Source organism: Falco naumanni, chromosome 6, assembly GCF_017639655.2.
Source record: "Falco naumanni isolate bFalNau1 chromosome 6, bFalNau1.pat, whole genome shotgun sequence".
In the NCBI taxonomy this organism is placed as follows: domain Eukaryota; kingdom Metazoa; phylum Chordata; class Aves; order Falconiformes; family Falconidae; genus Falco; species Falco naumanni.
This window is the reverse complement of record NC_054059.1, coordinates 4,947,760-4,967,911: the sequence shown is the minus strand read 5'-3', so window position 1 is coordinate 4,967,911 and position 20,152 is coordinate 4,947,760. Positions and strand designations below refer to the sequence as shown.

At 41.1% G+C, this 20,152-nt stretch overlaps 1 protein-coding gene across 3 annotated transcripts; it reads left to right on the top strand.

Moving 5' to 3' along the window:
- Positions 1 to 560: 560 nt before the first annotated feature.
- On the top strand, positions 561 to 18,041 carry PM20D2 (peptidase M20 domain containing 2). Of its 3 annotated transcripts, none has more exons than XR_005828534.1 (7): positions 561 to 1,061; positions 1,138 to 1,286; positions 4,867 to 5,009; positions 7,897 to 8,051; positions 10,048 to 10,183; positions 11,925 to 12,060; positions 14,509 to 14,611. XR_005828534.1 is itself a non-coding variant. In XM_040598879.1 (7 exons), exons 1-7 carry the CDS (start codon positions 612 to 614, stop codon positions 15,637 to 15,639), a joined length of 1,338 nt encoding a protein of 445 aa, XP_040454813.1. In that variant the 5' UTR covers positions 564 to 611; the 3' UTR covers positions 15,640 to 18,041. The 3 variants fall into 3 exon arrangements, 2 of the variants coding, with proteins under 2 accessions (XP_040454814.1, XP_040454813.1); XM_040598879.1 differs by lacking the exon at positions 11,925 to 12,060 and adding an exon at positions 15,443 to 18,041 and having other exon boundaries at positions 564 to 1,061; positions 14,509 to 14,616; XM_040598880.1 differs by lacking the exons at positions 11,925 to 12,060; positions 14,509 to 14,611 and adding an exon at positions 10,718 to 11,918.
- The last annotated feature ends 2,111 nt before the right edge of the window (positions 18,042 to 20,152 follow it).

Below are 20,152 nucleotides of genomic sequence, written 5' to 3'. Positions count from 1 at the left end.
GCCGCCGCTGCGGTGGGACAGCGGCCATCACCCCGGCCGCGGGGGGAGGCTGGGGGCGCGGGGGCTGCCACCCCCGGCCAGCGGCGGGGCACGGCCCTCGCGGGGCTGGCGTTCGGCAATACCAAGGAAACGTAAAGAAGAAAGCCAGATACGGGCAGGCAGCGCTTCTAGCTGAAAAAAAAATAAAGGCGACGTCGGGGAAAATAAGGTGTTAATTTCCGAGCCCTGCGGAGTTACGGTGGGTCTCGCACCTGCGGGCAACCCCTGCGAAACGGCACACGCAGGCAGCAGGTGACGGCTGGATTTAGCTTGTTTTGATGGTGTAAACACACGCGCGTGCCAGACGCGTGCTAAGCCCGCAGCGAAGTACGGCGGCTGGAAGTGCGCAGCGGCGCGGGGCGGCACGCCGCGGGCGGGCGGGCGGGCGGTAGGACCCCGCGGAGCAGCTGCCGCCCCGGGGCCGCTGGGACGGGTAGTGCAGGCTGGGCGCTGCCCGCAGGCCCGGCCCCGCAACGAACTACACTTCCCAGGGCGCCCCGGGGCGCGGAGGAGGCGATAAAAGGCGGCGGGGGCGGCGGGGGGCTGTGCGGGGCTGCCGCGCCGCTGCCCGCATGAGGCCGCAGGAGCCGCCGCAGGGCGGCCCCGCTGCCGCGTTGGAGACGCTGAAGCAGCGGGCGTGCGAGAGCGTGGAGCTGAACGCGGCGCGGCTGGGCGCGCTGAGCCGCGATATTTGGAGCCGGCCGGAGCTGGCCTACGAGGAGCACCAGGCGCACGACGCCATGACCCGCTTCTTCTCCAGCGCGGAGCTGCCGGGCGCCGCCTGGGCCGTGCAGCCGCGCTACAAGCTGGGCACGGCCTTCCGCGCCGAGTGGGGCACGGCCGCCCCGCGGGGCCCGAGCCCGCGCCCGCTCCGCCTCGCCTTCCTCTGCGAGTACGACGCTCTGCCCGGCATCGGCCACGCCTGCGGGCACAACCTCATCGCCGAGGTGGGCGCCGGCGCCGCGCTGGCGCTGAAGGCCGCCCTGGAGAGCCTGCCGCCGCCGGCGCCCGCCGCCGTCCAGGTGAGCGCCCTCCCGCGGGCGGGGGCTGCGGCCCCGGGGCGCCGGCGGGCCCTGACTCTCGGCGCTTGTGCTGCAGGTCACGGTGCTGGGGACGCCCGCGGAGGAGCAAGGAGGAGGCAAAATAGAGCTGATAAAGGCTGGAGCGTTTGATGGCCTGGATGTGGTGTTCATGGCGCACCCCTCGCAAGAGAACGCGGCTTACCTGCCCGATGTGGCCGAGCACGAGTGAGTGAGCAGCTCGGGTGGAAGGGGTCGGCTGCGCCTTGGCCCTTTCTCCCTCCCTGAGTAGGGGAGTTGCTTTGGAAGGGGCTGGACCTGGGGCGGGGGACCTTGCAGGTGCCCTTCAGACACAGCGTTGGCAGTCGGCTGGGGCCGGGTGGCCGCTCGGGACGCGGAGCCGTGCTGCCGCAGTGTCGCGTTCGACCTCGCGCTGAAGATCCCTGGCTGCTCTGAGATAATCTGGCGCGTGTCCCAAAAATCCGTTCTTTCTTCTGATGTTGCTAGGCGTTTCTTTTTTTAAAAAAAAGCATGTGCCATCCGTTAAAAAACAAATACTTAAAAACGCAGCTGGAGGGAGTCTGCTGAATCATAGCTTCTTGCTTTCCTGGGCGCCAGGTGATGTAGTTCTCGATACATGCTTTATCAGTTTTGAAAGTGTTCGACGCCTTCTCTCCCGCTTTTGAAAGAGCCAGCCAGCTGAGCCTGACTGCTGTTAGGATCCTTATTAACTTCCAGCCTAAATTTCATCATGGCAATTTAATATCTATTAACTCTCATATCATATATTAACTCTTTTTTTTTTTATTTTTTATTTTTTTATTCAAAGTAGTTCATGGCTCTCCTTCATGTTTGCCCCCAGTGTAAGTATAGACAGCAGTCATATCCTCCCTTACCTTTTTTTGCCAGCTTGGTTGCTGTATAACTCCTCGGAAGTCATGCCTTGTAATTTTTTAGCTCTCCTGTTCATGGACAGCACTTGCTCATTTGTACTTGGTGTCATTTGAGTTGTGTTGAAGTACTCCGTGCTGGATGTGTGTAACCAGGACTGTACATCATTAGTGTCTCCTTATCATTTTGGAGACTGCTAACATGTTTGGGGCTTCCTCTTAAGTCATTTTCAAGTAATCAACTCTTAGACAAATGCATAGTCTGTAAGTACGTGATCTTTCAAATATTTCTGAGCTTCATTCAGTTCTTTCTCTGCCACTCTGCAAGGCCATGCTGTTCTTCCTTTGATGTTATAAACCTTTTCTGTTTTCGTAGTAACCCAGCAGTAGAGCATCAGCAGGCTTTGTTACTACATTTTATATCGCGTTTGCTGATGATTCTTGATCCCAAGGTCATATCTTGCAGAGATTCCGCTAGTTACCTCCCTCCAGTGCAACAGTTTATTCCAAGTACTATGTTTGGCTGTCTCTGACTAAATTCTGTAGTATTTAAATAGCTGGTTTTCCAGCCATTTCTGACTTGATGTACTGAAGTGCTGTTTTCAGCTTGGTTGTGCTACCTTCCGGCTCTGATGTGCATGATTTTATTGGCCATTTTGCTGTTTCTGGTGGATAATTTGCTTCTGTTACTGCTAAGTTTTATGGTAAACCAGACAAGGTTAACAACACATGGTCTAGCTAGCTCTGCTGTATTCTGTCAGTGTTGCTGAAGAGTCTTAATTGGTTATTGTAATCTCCTTCAAGACTTACCCCAGCTTGCCTTTTGGTTGCCGTACCGTAAGACTGTATTTGTAATGTTCAAGATGCAGTTTTCATTGATAGTTTTGTGTTTCTGATCATTTCAACTCCTGCAATAGCCTTTTGAGTTTGATACAGTAAGATTTGGAAATCTTTGTTCAGAGATGATGGTCCGCTGTCGGCCCAAGTCCTAGATGGCGTGTAAACCTTGAATGTGGAGGAGGCACAGAATTGAAGTACCGAGTGAAACAACTTGCTCCCTCAAAAAGCTTGAAATACTGAGTTTGTCATCATTCATGTAATTATGAGATTCCAAAGCTAAAGGACTGTTTTGGTAGTGTGTAATTGATCTTTGGTTGTTTCAAAGTAATTTAGGGACTGATGATCACTAAATCGCTGATATTACTGTGTCTGCAGCCTCTGAAAGCTGGCTGGTGCCTGAAGTAAAATCAACGTACTTGGATAACTGGTGGATACATGCCAAAATTTGCTGATTCTTATTCACTTACCCTTCACTTAATCAGTCTATATATTGTTGGTCAAACAGGATCTACATTCTGCTGATAAACTGGCTCAGGGTGGTGGTATTCACCAAAATTGGTTGGCTTTTCTGTGAGATTGTGACATTTTGTGTAGCATTAGAAGTACAAGAAAAGGAATGCTGAAAGAAACTTTTTTTTAATAAGAAGCATATGTTTCTTGCAAGGAAAAAAAAATTGCTGCAACGTGACTTTCTGCTTTACTTTGCCTCTCTCCATTTCTCAGAGAATATCCAGGGATCTGTCCTGCCTTCTGTGTGAGTTAATTTGTGGTGTTGTAGTCTAATACTTGGGTTGTTAATAGGTTTTCTTATCTTGATTTCATAATGATGATAAATTTTGAATAAAACACATACTTTACAGAATGGGATGTGTGGGTGTGTTACAGGATGGGGGGTGGGTGGAAAAGGACATGCTTAATTTGGGTTGCAGGCAGCAGGAGACGTTTTCTGCTGCAACAGTTCACTCTGTTATGGCCCTCTTTGCTATCCAGTATTTAGGTTCTGCTATTAACTTGCAGCTGTGGCATGGTTCAGAGCGTTAGGTGTCAGTTCAGGATAAGTGGTAAAGCTGGAATTTTTGCAAGACGGAGGGACAAGCAAGTTAGGCTGCTTCTAGCTGGGTAAGAGACAAGGTTGTGCATCTTGGGGTGAGGGGGAACTCTGAGCTTAAGATGGAAGTTTTTTATGTAAAGGGCTGTATGTTGAGTATGAACAGATTTAGTTAAAATCTCTACTCCTGGTAAAAAAGTAATGTTTGTGTATTTGTTCAACAGTAATACCTTACATAGTTGTCAGTATTTGGTATTTGCCTCTCATATAAAAAGTTTTCATATAATTTGAAATATTAAATTATTTTGTAAGGCTAATATAAATGGCCCTCAGATGAAGCAAAGCACAAATTCTTACTGGTTATGTTTAGGTGCAGTATTTTGACTTCTGTGAAGTCTGAGGATAACATTTGCACTAGATGTCTTCCTTGTTGCAAGCCTTTCTACCAGCATTTTTGAGGTGTGTAGGAAAAGAACATTCTTGCTGTAGTATAGTAATGTGTATTTTATACTAGGCTGTGTCTTTACTACACTTTTAAAACTTGACGTTTTTTATTTAGACGTGGATTGTATGTGATCTTACTAATGTGCTTATGCTGTGTGCATTTGACAAGAATTGGGACAATCACCTTGTAATTTTGAATCTGAGAAAAGGGTTTGTTATCATCCTCCGACATGAACGTTAGTAACTTCAAGTCTCAGAGCAGTATAAAAAAAAACCGTGTTGGAGAAATTTAGTACGAAGCCCATACTTCTCAGGAAAAGGCTATACAGTGGTATGTTACTTGTAACTCTTTTGCCTGATTGGCTCTTGGTATTGTCCCATGTCATTGGTTTTCTAGAAATCTCTCAGCCTCTTCCTGCATTCAAAGATAGTTCAACTTTGCAACAGTGTAGTGTCAGGTAAATTGTTTGTTGTTCTGCTGTACAAAACATTAATGAAAAATACTTGTGTGAACAAAAGGAACTTTTTATTTTAGAGGTTTTTTCAGTGAATGAAAAGCAAATAAGCAATGCCTTTTATTTCCTAGTGTGACTGTGAAATACTATGGAAAAGCTTCTCATGCTGCTGCTTATCCTTGGGAAGGAGTTAATGCATTAGATGCTGCTGTTCTTGCATACAACAATCTGTCTGTTTTAAGACAGCAAATGAAACCGACCTGGAGAGTTCATGGTGAGATCTTCATTAAATCTAATGCAAGTAGGAGTTAGGCTGTTGAAATACTAACTTACGCCATCCCTCAATTTAAGGTATTGTGTTATTGCACTAAATCAGTGTAGTCACTTCAAATAATATGAAGTAGCATTGTTTCATTGAGATAGTTTGTTTGTAATCTTTAAAATCATGTCAGTGTCCAGAACTAACTGCTGAAAACAGGCTTATAGGTCACATTCAGAAGAGGACACGGGTACCTAGGTGGAGGCTAGACAGATGTTAAGTCTTTGCACTTGAAGTTCAGAAAGAAGAAAGTGCTAAACTAATTTTGGAACATGGCCTTGAATTCCTTAAATTTAACGTACATGTATTTTTCAAAGGTATAAGATTAAATGTTTCTGAAAAAATGAAGTATTCATGTTTGTGTTGGACATTAATTAGATGGCCTTTATTGGAAAGGTGTGGTGGTGTAGGGTGACTGAAGTTAATTTGCTGAAGTACACAAAACAAATGATGGCAGAAGACATGTTAACCGTTAAGCTTGACTCATACTCCTTCAACACCATAAATTTATTTTTGTACAGAGAAAGGTTCAGTTGAGATGAAAGCTGCCCTTTAGTTACAAGCCCAGGTTTCCCTTAGTATACCTGACACAGCTTTTTCCAAGTTGAAATTAAGGAACTTTGCCTTTCCACAGGAATTCTGAATTGTAGAACTGTTTATTTGGAATACTTGTTAGGAGCTTAATACACTTCCAGAAGTTCTGAGCTTATCGTGATATGTCTTCGCTGCTTTTGCTGTATAATGTGTGTGTGTGTTTCTCTCCAGGATATCTGGATGGAGCCTGAAGCCCTAACCCTTTTGACTGTAGGTGAAGGAGTTTGCAGTTCTGCTGTGCAGCATACCCAAATGAATTTCAGACAGCAGGCATAGCCTCTCTATCCTATTGCTCTGTAGGAAACTTAACTTAATAATGAGGTTTGGTTGTGTTGCAGGTTTAAGGGTGGAGGTGCCCAAGTCTTCTATTGAATCTAAGTCTAAACCCTTAAATACTGCCGCCTTCATTCGTGATTTCTAAAGGCTGCATGGGTACCGTAAGCAAAACCCTAAGTATTTAATCAAGCCTCCTAGAGGTAACACTTCCCGAAACACAGCAAAACTTAAATTACTCTGTTGATACAACTGCTGTCATAAACCTTGTTTTCAAACTGGAAACATTTAAAATACTTTTGTGAAAGTATAAGCAGCCAGAATGAGATTTAATTTTAGGAGTGTTTTTTTTACAACAGTGAGTTGGAGATCTTGTGTTATAGGCTTGGCAGTAACAGCAGTGGTTGACTTAAGTGATACTAAAATTCTTAGTGTTAACCCGGTAACAAAACCTGAAATTTCCATTGCTTAAAGTCTGGAATTTGTAAGCAGCGTTTTATATACTTGAACATTGTTGGTTTGAGTTTGTCTGATGTAAGTTGTCTGTCTTCCCTGCTTATGAATGGAGTAAGTGTTGCCCCCTTGAAAAATAAGAATGTATATTTTTTTCTATTCAAAAATTTATATGAAATGGGTTAGAAAAAAAGGTTTCCACCTGCAAGAAGGGCAGACTGGGTGCTACTAGTAATGTGTAGGCAACCTGCTTTTAAACTAGACCTGCTGTCCAGTCCATATTGCAGTTGCTTTGAAATTTAAGTGTAGACATAATCTTGGACTCTATCCAATTCCATTTACAAATGTGCTGGACAAAACAAGTGAAAGTTGCTTACTCATTAAGGTACTTGTTTTGTTACGGTATGTGTCATGCCAATTTGCATGATTGCTGACTTGCTGGTTCCTTTCATGTGATGCCTGTCCTTCTCATTTAAGCTTTTTTTTTTCCCCCCTTTTGTTATGGACTAGTACTGCTAGTCGTTTAGTTTAGCACTTTGTTTACTTTGACTGTATTCGAGACAGGAAAGGTTTTATTTGAGCAGTTCATAGTATTAATAGATTTTGTGCCCCAGAAGTAAGGATTCACTCATTTGCATCCTGATGGTGCTGGCTTTTCAGGCTTCAGTGACACATATCAGTAATTTTGTGCAGTATTTCTAATTATGGTAAATAGCTTCTCAGTTCTACAGAAAACAAATATTACTTCACATATGTAAGTTGTGGGTAGGAGGCCAGGCCGTTGAAAGCAGCTAGCTGTTAATACATTGAAATCTAATGTAGAATTGAGGTCTACAATGTTTTATTGTTGAAATATCTAAATATTATGGTCTTTCATGGTAATGCCTCTTATGCCATAATTGAAAATTATGTTGTTGTCACACATTTCCTTGAGGGAATATTTTCAACTCAAACTTCACTCTTGAATAAAACTACGTTGCAGTATTTCTAAGTAATTAGTATGAGGAATCTAATGAACTTTCTGTGCACTGCAACACACATGTTACACCAGTATTGGTGAGAAATGCAACTTACTCAGTTTCTCTCCAAGCTGGCAAAATGTTTGAAACATTCTAGTTGAGGAAACCTTTAAAAGTTGGAATCCAAGGTAGCCTTTATAACAAAATCTTTTCTTTCAGTGGCAGACAGGTTGCTTTGAGTCCAATGCACTGAATTTCAGGGGATTCATTGGAAATGCTAGTTTGGCTTGTCTTTAGATTTGTAGCAAAACAAACAAAATTCTAACAAAAAAATACAATGAAATTGTGCTGAAAAAACATGTATGTCCCACTTAATCTGATGTGATAAAGAAACTTTGTCCACACACTGTATTTTTGACATTCTTTGTATTTCATGCTCAGCTGACCTTTTTTTTTTTCCCCATTGTTTATATATTTAGATCTTGAGCAAGTAGCTTCCTGACAGGGCTGAAGATGAAGCAATTGTATTTAACACTGATAATGTAACTTTTCCCTTTCTGCAGGTGTAATAAAAAATGGTGGTGTGAAACCTAACATCATTCCATCCTACACTGAACTAGAGTTCTACTTGCGTGCTCCTTCAATGAAAGATCTTTCTGTGCTGACAGAGAAGGTTGAGAACTGCTTCAGATCTGCAGCACTGGCCACAGGATGCAAAGTAAGAATGTGTTCGTGGTCTTGTGTTTCTGTTATGCTGGAGATAAGCCTCAATTTCCTACACTGGCCTACCTTACAGTATTTGTCTTCACGGTGTTTAGGTGAAATAAATCTAAATTTGTATGGTACTATTTGCTATTCTGTTGCTTTGTGTCCTGAAAAAAAATTTTAGTTTATGCATAGACTACCAGAATCATAGAAGGATCTAGATTGGGAGAGACCTCCGGAGTTCTTCTAGTTTAACCCTCTGTTTGGAGCAGGACCAGTTAGACCAGATCATTCAGTGCCGTGTGAACTTCTGAGTATCTCCAAGATGAAATTCTGCAACCTCGCAAGTGCTCTGCCCAGCTCGTGGTGAACAAGTGTTTGCCCAATGTTTCTGCTGTGGTGGCAGAGTACTGGAACAGGTTGCCTGGAGAGATTGTGGTGCTTCAGCCCTTGGAGATATTAAAGAGCTGCATTGATATGGCCCTGGGCAACCAGCTCTAGGTGACCTTGCTTGAGCAGGAAAGTTGGACAAGCTGACCTCCAGAGGTGCTTTCCAACTTCAGCAATTCTATTGTATCTCATAGAAATTTCCTTTGTTGCCTCTTGTCATATCAGTGGGCGTCTCTGAGAAGTCTCGCTCTGTCTTCTCTGTACCCTTCCCATCTGATAACTGCAGACAGCAATAAGATCTCCCCCCTTAACCTTCTCTGAAGGCTCAACAAGTCAAGTTCTTTCAGCCTTTTCTTTTATGTCATGTTCTCCAGCACCCTAATAGTTTTGGTGGCCTTCCCATGGACTAGCTCCAGTCTGAACACAATACACTAGATGTAGTCTCGCAGAAGTTGTCTGCATCAATAATAAAGCTGTTGAAACAGTAGTGCACCAGTATTGATTGCAGATGAGTGCTACAAGTAATGGCCAGTAATTTGGATTTTTTGTGCCACTGATCATAATACTTTGTGCTTGTGTATCTTCTGTGTCCTCTGAGCCAGGCATGTCATCATGGAAAGCTCAGCTTGGTCATGTACTGTCTGCTCTTCCGTGAATATATGCTGGATGCTCACAATTGCCTCGTGGTTTGTTTGCCTGGATATGGGTCTTAGGAAGATTTATTTGCTCTATGATACCCTTGGGAGTTCTAGGATGTTGTGCCTGACCAGTCTGTTACTTCCAAGATCCTTCTCTTGGCTTGTCAAGGTGCATGTGACCTTTAGCTCTTTTTTGGTGAGCTGGAGCATCCCTCCGTTTCAGTGACATTTAAAACATGATAGCTGCCTGTTTGCATTGCTGCTTCTCTCTCACTTAGCATCCTTGGATGCATCCCACCTGGTCCTATATACATACAGTTTCTTTAAGTGTCCAATAATACTGGGGTTTTGCTATGGGTGATGCTCCTCCTATAGACAAGTGCTACTAGGCTCAAAGACCTGGGAGGCTTGATGGCAAACCACCAGTAGGAATGGGCAAAGCAGATATTGAGCATTTTGTCTTTTTTTCCATGTTCTTTGTTACTAGGTCCTTTGCTTTACTGAACAGCAGGCTAGCTTAGCAACCAAATGTGAAAGACTGAGTGATTTTTTTTTTTTTCAGTTAGCATTATTCTCATTTTTTTGCTTTTAGTAAATGGAAGTGTTCTGAACAATGGTAAAATAAAATTTGGTGAAAGCCCAAATTGAATTCTCTGTAGTTTAATAGTACCTGCAGTGGAAATCATTAGGTGCTATTACAGGAAATGTTTTGATTCTATTTTTGGGGATGCTATCCATGAAATCCTCGCTTCTGGGATTTGGCTGCCTAGTGCAAGCTTGGCAGAGCACTGGTTGTGTTTTGATCGGGGTAATATTTGGCAGAATGTTGTATTTTTCAAAGAAACTTAGCATTTTACATCTCTTTTGGCGTGGGCCTGAAGTATGGATATGTACTTATTTTCTCTGGCCTTTAAATGGTTTACATTAAACTGGCTTGAGTTGGAGAAAAATTTCTAATAATTTGGAATTCTTTCTGTCTAGGTGGAAATAAAAGGTGGTGTAAATGATTACTACAATGTGCTTCCAAATAAGAGCTTGCAGAAAGTTTACAAGGAGAATGGACAGAAGCTCGGAATAGAATTTGTAGCAGAAGACTGTATCTTGAATGGTTTGTCAGGTAACTCCATCTGGATTTTTTGTTAGGACTTAAGCTTAGGTTGATCAACTCTTACGTGTATAAAATCATGGGGTACAGCTAGGCTAAACACTGTTTGGTCAGAAGAAAAAGCCAAATTAGAAAGCTGAAGCTCTGTAAAAGGGTTGTACCTCTGGTCTGTGTTTCTGTACTTGTTGTATAAGCTGAAAAACTTTCCCAACAGGTATGAAAAGCAGTAATCATTTTCTCATGATATTTCAAGTAAGAAACTGTTTGGGGGGAGGGATGGAAGGATGGAAAGCTAACAAGTTTTACGGAGTACATGATGATGTGTAATGAATTGCAGCTCATTCTGTTGCTTTGAGATACAGAATCCTGGTTTACTATGAATGGAGATGAGACTTAGTTTTTAGGAACTTCATTTAATATTTTCCCAGCTTATGTATAAACAAATTTACTAGCATGTCGCTAATATTTTAGAGGGAGCTTTGAAAGAGATTAAGTGGAAATTTAAGCATCTCGGTAACCCTAATTTAAACCTCTTTCCGTTAACAGGTAATTCTATGCTTCTAACTTTAGTTCATGAGTTTTCCAGATTAGTTTTCCAAAGGGCTGCCATTCAAGTAGGTGTTCACTTCTGTCTTAACTGTGTCTCAAACTGTGGCACTTTCTTGGTCTGTCAACACTATAGTAATAGGAATGTGAATTCTTGAATATTCAGGTGAGTTTCTCATTACCCCTAACAGTTTTTTTCCGGTATCTTTCCTACAGGAGCTCTGTTCGTCATAACTCCAGCTGATACTTTATAGCCTTCACTACTGATCTTAACTACATATAAATATTTTCATTGCACTCACGTTAAAGGTTTTTCTCTTTGGTTAGAAGGAAAAGATTGTTCTCGGCAAAAAAGTTGTTATTCTAATTAGTTTGATTGTGGTACTAATCTTCTGTATCTTACGTGCAGATTATCTTTGGAAAGTTGAGTTCCTGGTGTTTAGGGACACACTTCTCCACTTTTTTTTTTTTTTTTTTTTTTTTTGGATGGGGGAGATGGCATATCTGCTGGTATTCTGGTTGTTTCTCTCTGTTTCTTACCCTTTTCCAAATTAGGGCAACAGTAGTATATTAGTTTCAACTGGTTCGTTATCTTGAGTTTGACACCAAATTATAACTGAAGGCAGATTTCTCTTTTTCTTTGGGGTGAAACAAGTAAGATTTACTGCTTTGTTCATTTAGCCTAAGAAAGGGGCTGAGGAACTTAAAATGACTACTGTAGTGAAACTTTCTGCAGGTCTGCTTGTTGCTTCCTTCAAACCGTTGTGTTAAGAGTGAAGAACATGAATGCTGGCGATCTTACTGGTTCAGAGGACTTCAAATGAACTTAGTACAGCCACCTAGTTGTAATAGGGCTTTCATATGAAAGTTACATGGTATGCTAAATGTTGGCCATTAACTTACTTAAACTGAAACTCCCCATATGCCTGTCCTGTCCTTAAATTGTTTGTCAAATGTCAAAATGTGCTTGAGCAATTGTGGGTTTCTCTCACACACTGCAGTAGGCTTTACCACATTTTCTTTCCACAGCTTCTCTGAATTATTGCAGTGGGGATTCGGCAGTGATAACAAAGCACAGTCTCCAGAGACTTAGGAGTGGACTTTTGTATGCTACCCATTTTTGGGGGGGGTTGAGTGTTTTGTCTCATCTTTTTCAAGACCTCTATTTCTGTTTAGTTTTCATATGGTTTTCAATGTTTTCTTTTAGGATATCAGTTTCTTCTGTTGAAAGGGAAGGAAGATAGCTCAGTTGCTTCTCCATGTCTGTGCAGCAGAAAAGTCGTTAACAGATGAGCATGCTCGCTGCCACCTCTACATGGGTATTAGTATCGGTCTGCTGACAGGTATCGCTCTAGGCAGCTAATCGCTACAGAGATCTCTTTTAGTCCGTCAACTTGCACTGCCGTCCGTGTGCCTTGTGCACGCTCCACTCGTTTGGCACGCAGCCAGGATGATGTGAAATAATGGGAATCCGAGTTTGGCTTTGACCAGGGGCCACGACCTGTTTCTCCTTCTGCTGGTGTAGGGTAGCTGTACTACAGGCTATTGAAAACCCCCAAAGCCCGTGGCTTCGTTTAGCATACCTTAGTTGAGGCACCCACGCTTGTGAGATAATTTAATGTGGTACTTTTAGCATTCGTGGGGTTCATTGGCTTCCTGTGCACGTAAGAAGGAGCCAGTATGTTTTGAAAATAGCACTTTTGTAGCTTGGGGCTTGTATGTAAATGCTTCATGGAACCTTTTGCATTTTCCCCTCCATTCATGTTTGTGGTAATAACTTACTTCCATTACACGTTCAGTGACTTGAAGAGGCTTCAGTTTCAGCTTCAAGGTATATTTTTGAGAGGATGGAGCTCCCAGTACCTTTCTGTTGAAGATAGTACATGACTCTGTACATTGCATTGGTAACTGTGCAATTATTTATGCTTCTAGAAGGAATCCTGATCTGTACATCTCTAGCAGGCATACAGTTCCAGATGTTTGTATGGAAACCATTGCAACACCTGATGTTTTAAACATGCCACTAGGTTATTGCCAGTAAAGGATGTAGCATATTTTCTGATAGAGGGGAAGATTGGACTGTCACTTTTGTTAAAAGCTACCTGGATTTTGGCTTGGTAAGCTCGCCGTCTTGCTAGGAATTACCAAGTTTGAATCTCAAATTCAGCAAAAATAGCTTGTAAACTGGTAGTAGATTGGATATAGATATAACGCTAAGTAGAATTACATGACAGAGAGCTGAGATACACTGAAATTTCCAATGCTTCATTTGCTGAGTGAGAGCAGGGAAAAAGGCCAACACAGTCTTTCCAGCAGTTTGTATATTATGAGTTAGTAAGGCAAGATTAGAACTGGTTTAGTCTGAAGTAGGCAGAACTTTGAGACTTCTGGTTTGTCTTTCCAGATTGACCAAAGAATGGGTCAGTGGTGTAGACTACTGGAAATTAAAATCTTGTTGCTGTGCCAAGAGTTGGAATTTTCTTCAAGTGCGTACTGAACTTATGGGAAAGGATCATGTTTTTGGACAAAGCTTGCAGCTTCTCTTTGTAGGCAGAGCAAAATAGCCAGCTAGCCTTGTCCTCTTTGATCACAAAATATAGGCTCTGGACTCACTTTTAATTGGTGTATGCTTCCAAGTAATCTGTATCCTTCAGTCATTTCATTTCTGAGTCTTAAGGCATTAGCAATACATCTTCTGTCCATAAACTATCATGATGTGGAGGCTACCTCATGTGTTACAAACAAATTTGAATCTTTGAAACAGTCATTTTATGTTACTGCTACAGAAGAATATTCTTGCAGCTCTTACTGGCCTAAAAAATGTTCATTGAGATCTTGATCATCCCTATTTCTTCCCGCTATGAAACAATGCTTCATCCTGGTATCTGAATTTCACAGTAGCTTGTGTGTTGATTTCTCCAGCTTCTGAATGTCATTTTAACAAATACGGGATGGATTGCTTGTTTGGGTAAAAGAAAAAAAAGTGCTCAGAGGAGTTGCAGGCTCTTGGATGATTTACTATGAAGGGTCTACTACTTCTGCATGGTTACCATTAAATAGATCAGGCAGTACTCTGAGCACTAGCTAGCATACTGGAAGTGCTAGTCAGGCATGAAAGAATCATCATTAAGATCTGCAGCACTCCTATCAAGAATTGTTTTATGTCTACAAAGCACGAGCATTTTGTCAGGAGTTTAGTTCTGATCTTGTTATTTCTAAGAGCGCTTGTAACGCGAAGGTTTCCATAACTGAGAATAAACAAAAAGCACAGGAAAAAATAGTTGTCCTCAATCTGTTTTTGTTTAAAGATACTTGTTCCTACTTCAGAGTCCCCTGCCTAATGCTGAATATTTGCATACTGGTGAAAAGTGGGAATTGGGCCTGGTTCTAAGGGCTGTAGCAGGAAAATAGCTGAACTGCCCAGAACTCCCAAGGTTTGCAGCTTTCATTGTTTCTGAATTAACAGCTTACTCTCAGGAGATGCTTGATAAAAATTTAACAGTAAATGGAACAAGAATATGCTGATAGATCTTCATTGCAGTCCAGTAACTGATAATTGATCAGAAGCGCACTGGAGAGCAGCATCTGAAGGTGGCTAGTTAGGGAAAACATCTCTGTGATGGTGGAGTTTCGTATGGATAATGACTCATTAGAAATGCTTTTATTTTAGTATTTGGGGCAAAGGATATTCTATTTTAGATAAAGGCTGGAGATATCTGTCATACATTTTCTTACAGCATTCAAAACCCTTCAACACTTGTTCATTAAGAACATTTCTATGCTGCTTCTAGGTTCTACAGACTTCGGAAACGTTACATTTGTAGTCCCTGGGATTCACCCTTACTTTTATATTGGCTCTGATGCGTTGAATCATACCGAGCAGTACACAGAAGCTGCAGGTGAGTGGAAGTGAAAAACATTAGACGTTTATATTTGGAACCCTTATGCATTTTAGGGACTGGTTGCTGACTCGTCACTATGATGAATCTAGAAATTAAAATATTTGGAATTACAGAGAATTAAAGTTTTCACATGCTTCTGTGGTATTGAGAGCTGCTGTGTAGTAAATGCATGAAAGTGTAGGTACTAGATCTGAAAGTGGCTGCATGTGAATACCTGTATAGAAATGAATTGCTTTCTTCAAGCATGATGGGATCTGGGGTGTATATGGACCCTGAAACAATTAACTAAGTTAATTGTAGCGTTGCAAAAAAAATAAGCTGACAAAATGTAAAAATTCTATTTTTGTGTTTAAAGTGAAATGTATATGGGAAGGATGACCACTCCTCATTCTAAAAGCCTGACTTAATATACCATCTAGACAGAAGAAATTAGAAGGATTATCCCTAGCAGCATATTCAGAGGAATTTCTAAACATCAGCCAAAAGACAAAATTAATTTTTAGTCATAAAGCTCAATACTCTGGGAATAGAGGTAACAGTATAAAAGTCTGCATTTGCTAAAAAGGAAAATGTGAAAACAAGTAAATGAGTGTTCAGTCTCATTTGTTTTCATCAGTAGCAGAAAGTTAAGTACTTGTGAAAATTTGGTTTGAGGCATCAGTAGAAAGACATACTTCATGCAAGTATATTTTTAAGAAACTGGTCTTGCAATTGAAACTTGGAAGATCTTATTTTTGTACAAAAATAAGATCATGGTAAGCTAGTGGTTTGTAACTAAAATTCGTAATCTAACCTGAAACTTCTTTCACTTTTTTTTCTGCAGGGTCACAGAATGCTCAGTTCTACGCTTTGCGCACAGCAAAAGCTTTGGCAATGACAGCGCTGGATGTCATTTTCAAGCCAGGTCTGCTAGAAGAAGTCAGGGAAGACTTTAGACAGGTGAAGCTAAAAGAAGAGGGGCAAATAAATCCAGCAGAGCCTAACAAAGAATCTGGTGTTGGCACAGGAGCATGTGACTAAACTTTATTAAACTTCTCAGTAGGATTGACTTCATGGAGACGCTGTATTTAAATCCCTGAGGGGGCTGGATAAACACATAGCTGAAGAAATGCTGATTTATTTTATTTTTGGACTTTAGGAGAAGCAAATAGTACTGCTTTCAAAAATGTGAAATTTCATCTAGCTGTAATGTTTGCTGTATTCAATATGGTGATGAATTTCAGAGAGGTCTCAAATACATCATTCTCTTTAAGTTGCAGTGTTGAATAAACAATAGTGTTTAGATCTCTTGTCAGTGGTTTTTTTTTTTCCTATGTATTGCTAAAGTAATATTCCTGATAGGGGGAATATGGCATTGACATGGTAATTTTTATTCTAAAATAAGCATTGTTCACTTGGTGATCATAGGCTGAATCTGATCTGCGAAGCATTTTTCTGGCCAGTCACTTTTTTCTTGGGACAAGATAGAGGCATAAAACCTGAGCTGGTTTCACTGGAAGAAGGATCTGTTTGGAAGCGTGACTGGTTTTGATGATGGCAAAACCAAGAAGAATAGAAGTTTTTTTGATCTTCTAGCAATGGAAGAGAACTGTTGGTATGGAAATGTGTTCTGTAAAGGTTGGCTGTCCTGAAATGTGTTTACCTTCCTCCTAATAAATGTTGGAGGTGTTACGGAGAAGGTCTTGATCGAAAAATCAGAAATCAACTAAATGTTTCTAAACAAACATTTAAACTGCTGCAGAAAAACACATGTGCACCTTTTTTAAGTTCTACTCTAAAGCAATACAGGTGCCTACACAAGGTGTTGGGCTAGCTTGACTGATCTGTAGGATTTGTATAAATTTAACTGAACCAGTGAAAATATATTCTGCAAAGATGCAAGCGTGATACCGTGAAGCAGTAGATGAAGGTAACCTTAAACTGGTTACGTGCCCTGTAGTAATCTCTGGGAAGCTTTCACTGAGGCTTGTTTGTGCATTAACCGGCTTCTCAAACAATTTTGTTCCCATATCCTAAGCAGCAGGTATGTTAAGTCTTGCCAGTTGTGCTTTCTCTGTTGCATGATTAGTCTATTTGATCTTTTCTACTTTGTTTTGCTTCTCAGAGATGTTAATGTTGCAAATTTTATCTAGGTGGTGGTCTGTGTTCAAGCATGTTAGGAATTATTTTTGATTCACTTATTAAAGGATCATGTGAATACATAGAGAAGGAACTAATCTTTTGCTCACATACAAATTACTGAGTCAATGGACAGACTGAGTGAAAAAGCAGCTTAGTGGTTAACGTGTTCTGACACATCAGTATTATAGTGAGCTTCTGCAAAGAAGTTGGGCAAACTGTATTCTCCAGGAAGTCAGAATACCCCCCAAAAAATTCAGAAAACTTTAACAGCACTAGTCTCTAAATGGTAAACTCTAGACTTATAATTAGAATATGTATTTTATTAACTCCTATATTCAATTTTTAATTTCAAAAAATCTTCAGATTCCTTATATTGGTTTAATTGTGCACTTCCTTTGCATTTCTGCACGTTTTTTAACCACAGATCTCCAGAATTTAAGAATTGTATTTCCTTTCTTTCTTAGAAGGAAAAAAGCATGGCTAGTCCGGCTTCTGTGTCACGTAGACAGTGTAAATGACATAAATTGACTGTCTGATACTTCAGTCTCTGTGCTTATGGTAGCAAGACACAGGCTGTCTGTTGATACATTAGATAGTGTCTTTGGAAAAAGGAAGTAACTGTATATCTTTCTGTAAGAACTAGTGGAACAATTAAAGGGATTTGTTTTCTATTAAAGCCAGTTATTTGAAGCGCTGAGCATGGCTGTAAGTATCCCAGGTTACAGGATGGTTCTTACACCAGTATCCTTGCTTTCATTAGCAGAAGTTTTTGACAAATATATGCGTGAAGTGTGTGAGGGTTGAACTCTGAGCTATAGGCACGTCCAGGATAGTAAGCTGGATGCTGAACCCAATTGAAATTTGGTCCAAGGTTTATCAGAGGAGCTTTGTCCTTAACTTCCAATTTAAACCCTGCCTTGCCAGGTCTCAGACTCAAATGACAATTCATTAAGTTCTACTAGGTTAACAAGCTGGTTTATGAATTTCCTTACCACATGTGGCTTTTTATTTCCCCCTGTATGAACTGCCAAAGTTCTTGCTTTGCCGTTTTTAGGACGGAGTGTTGGGATCCTAAGCGGTAGATGCTGCACTGTCGTGTTTCCTAAAAGCTGATGTGCGTTGCAGCCTTCTTGGCTCTCTTTGTCCAGACTAGCTGGCTGTTGGCTGCGTCTTGTTCAAGATAATTTAATTAAACACTTCTGTACTAAATGCATGTTTTAGTTTTGTTGTCAGCATTGCTGGAATTAAATGGAGGTACTGATTAAAGACGAGTTGATATCAATAAAGCAGTTTAATTGTGACTGAATTTTCTTGTCTTTTGATTAATATTGGGATGCTGCATGAATCCATTTGAATAGCATGTTTTGATTATTTTTTTTTCCTTAGTTTGGTATGATTATCTTAGAGTGAGGGTGTTTTAAGCTTTCCATTTTGGTCTGCCATAGTGAGCAGGTTTTTTGTGAGGATTAATGCTTTTCAAATTCAGTATTTAATGGTAGCCTTTAATCTTAGGGCTGCTCTAACTATTAAAACATGGTAGAAATAGAATAATAGGAATGCTGCTTGGGAAGGCTCTCTTGGAGGATCTGTGTTAAGCTAAACCTGGTCCAACCTCCAGCTTGCAGCAGTAGGTAAGGTGAGGCTGACTTCATTTGCTGAATCCTGGAAGCCTCCAAGGATGGTGACTTTAGCTTCGTCAGGCAAGTTAATTCCAATTTGTGCCTCAATGTTCATTCCTAAGGTCCAGAGCTAAAGCAGTTTGGGATTTAATGTTAGGATTTTATTGTCATAATGATACTATGTATGAAAGAAATTTATTTCCTGTGGGAATAAAACTCACTTTAATTTTCAGTAATTTGTGCTCATAAATCACATGTGTATGAAAGTATTTGACATGTTTTTTAAATTACCCTAACTGCAGTCATCTTCCCCAAGCTGTTTGTAGTTTCAGAATATTTGTTGAGAATAGTAGTTCTAACAATGAATCAAAATGTGTAGGTAATAAACTGTAATTGCTAAAATGATTCTGGACAGCTGATAGCAAATCACAGCTGTTTAAGGAGGAGGTGATTATGTCCAGACTTTGTGAAGACATTAAAGCACCTGCCAACCTATCAAGGTACAGTGCTTCTTTATTTAATATCTGTCCTAGAACTTGGGTACTTACATGCTTGGTTTAAAACAAAACAAAAAAACAAAACCCAACCTATAAATTGTGATGGATTTCTTCTCAGGGAAAGATTGGAAGGAGAGAACTTGTAACCTGCTGAGTTATACTACCTGGTGTAGAAGGGTCCAGCAGCCTTTTTTCAAACAGTAAATGGGAAGGAGCTTTACATTCTGGTGAGTCGTATTTTTGCTATCAATTTGCTCCCGATGTCTGAGTGCTCTCTGCCTGATTGCAGTCACGGAGAGCAAGGCTGTTCCTGTGATGAGGAGTTGTAACACAGTAGCTGTTGAAGTCTTGGTCTAGTAGTCATTGAATGACCTTCTAACTTGCTAACAACACTCTTTGAAACAGGTTTTTATTTAGAGCAAAGTGTTTAGGATTAAATGATCTTAAAACAAAGAAAAAGTCAGCCTACATGATTTCATTTTTTTTCCCAAGGTTTACTATTTCCTGGTTGTGAAAGTAGCAGCCCTCCACAGAGCCGTTGTCTGCCAGCCTGTTCGGTTGACTTGCTGCTGGCACCCACATTTTGTTGTTTTTATTAGGGAGAAAAAGTGCATCCCTCAAGAACTCTTACCCAAACTCTCTGCTAGGCCAAAGTTGGGTAAGAATGCAGCTGTTTTGGCTTCCATTAGTGCCTAAAGCAATCTAAAAGTATGTGACAAACTCATCAAGGATTTTCTCAGCGACAGCTGCATCTGAATGTCCTTATTTAAAAATACAGTGAGAAGCCAAATGCTTTGGTCCCAGGAAAGAATGAAGTCCACGTGGTTGTGGAAAAATCTTACCGGCTGTTTATACAGTTCCAGCATTTTTCATTGCTCTAGAGCACCTATTCAAAGCTATCTTTTCAGCTGTTTAGTCTCAAAGATAACTGGAAATGTAGAATTGCTCCTCTCTACTTAGCTTCTCAAGACCCTGTTGAAGGATAAAAGCACACAAATGTAGTACATCTTCATCAGAAGTACAGTGCTGGAGTCATGTTTCGTAACTGATAAGTACTTAAAATTCATCAGGAGTTGTTTCTCTGTTTTATATATACTTGAGGTTCTTGGAGACTGGAGCTTGCTTCGCGCTCTGCAGTTTGGCTGTCGTGGCTTTGCTCTGGGGCGTGCATGGCTGGCCGTCCTGCGCTGTACTGCACTGAGCTGCTTGTGTCCCGGTGTGGGACGTGCGGTGTGGGTGGCCTCACAGATGCTTTTCAGTTCTCTGTGCTGCTGCTTCAGTGGCCCATCAAATACC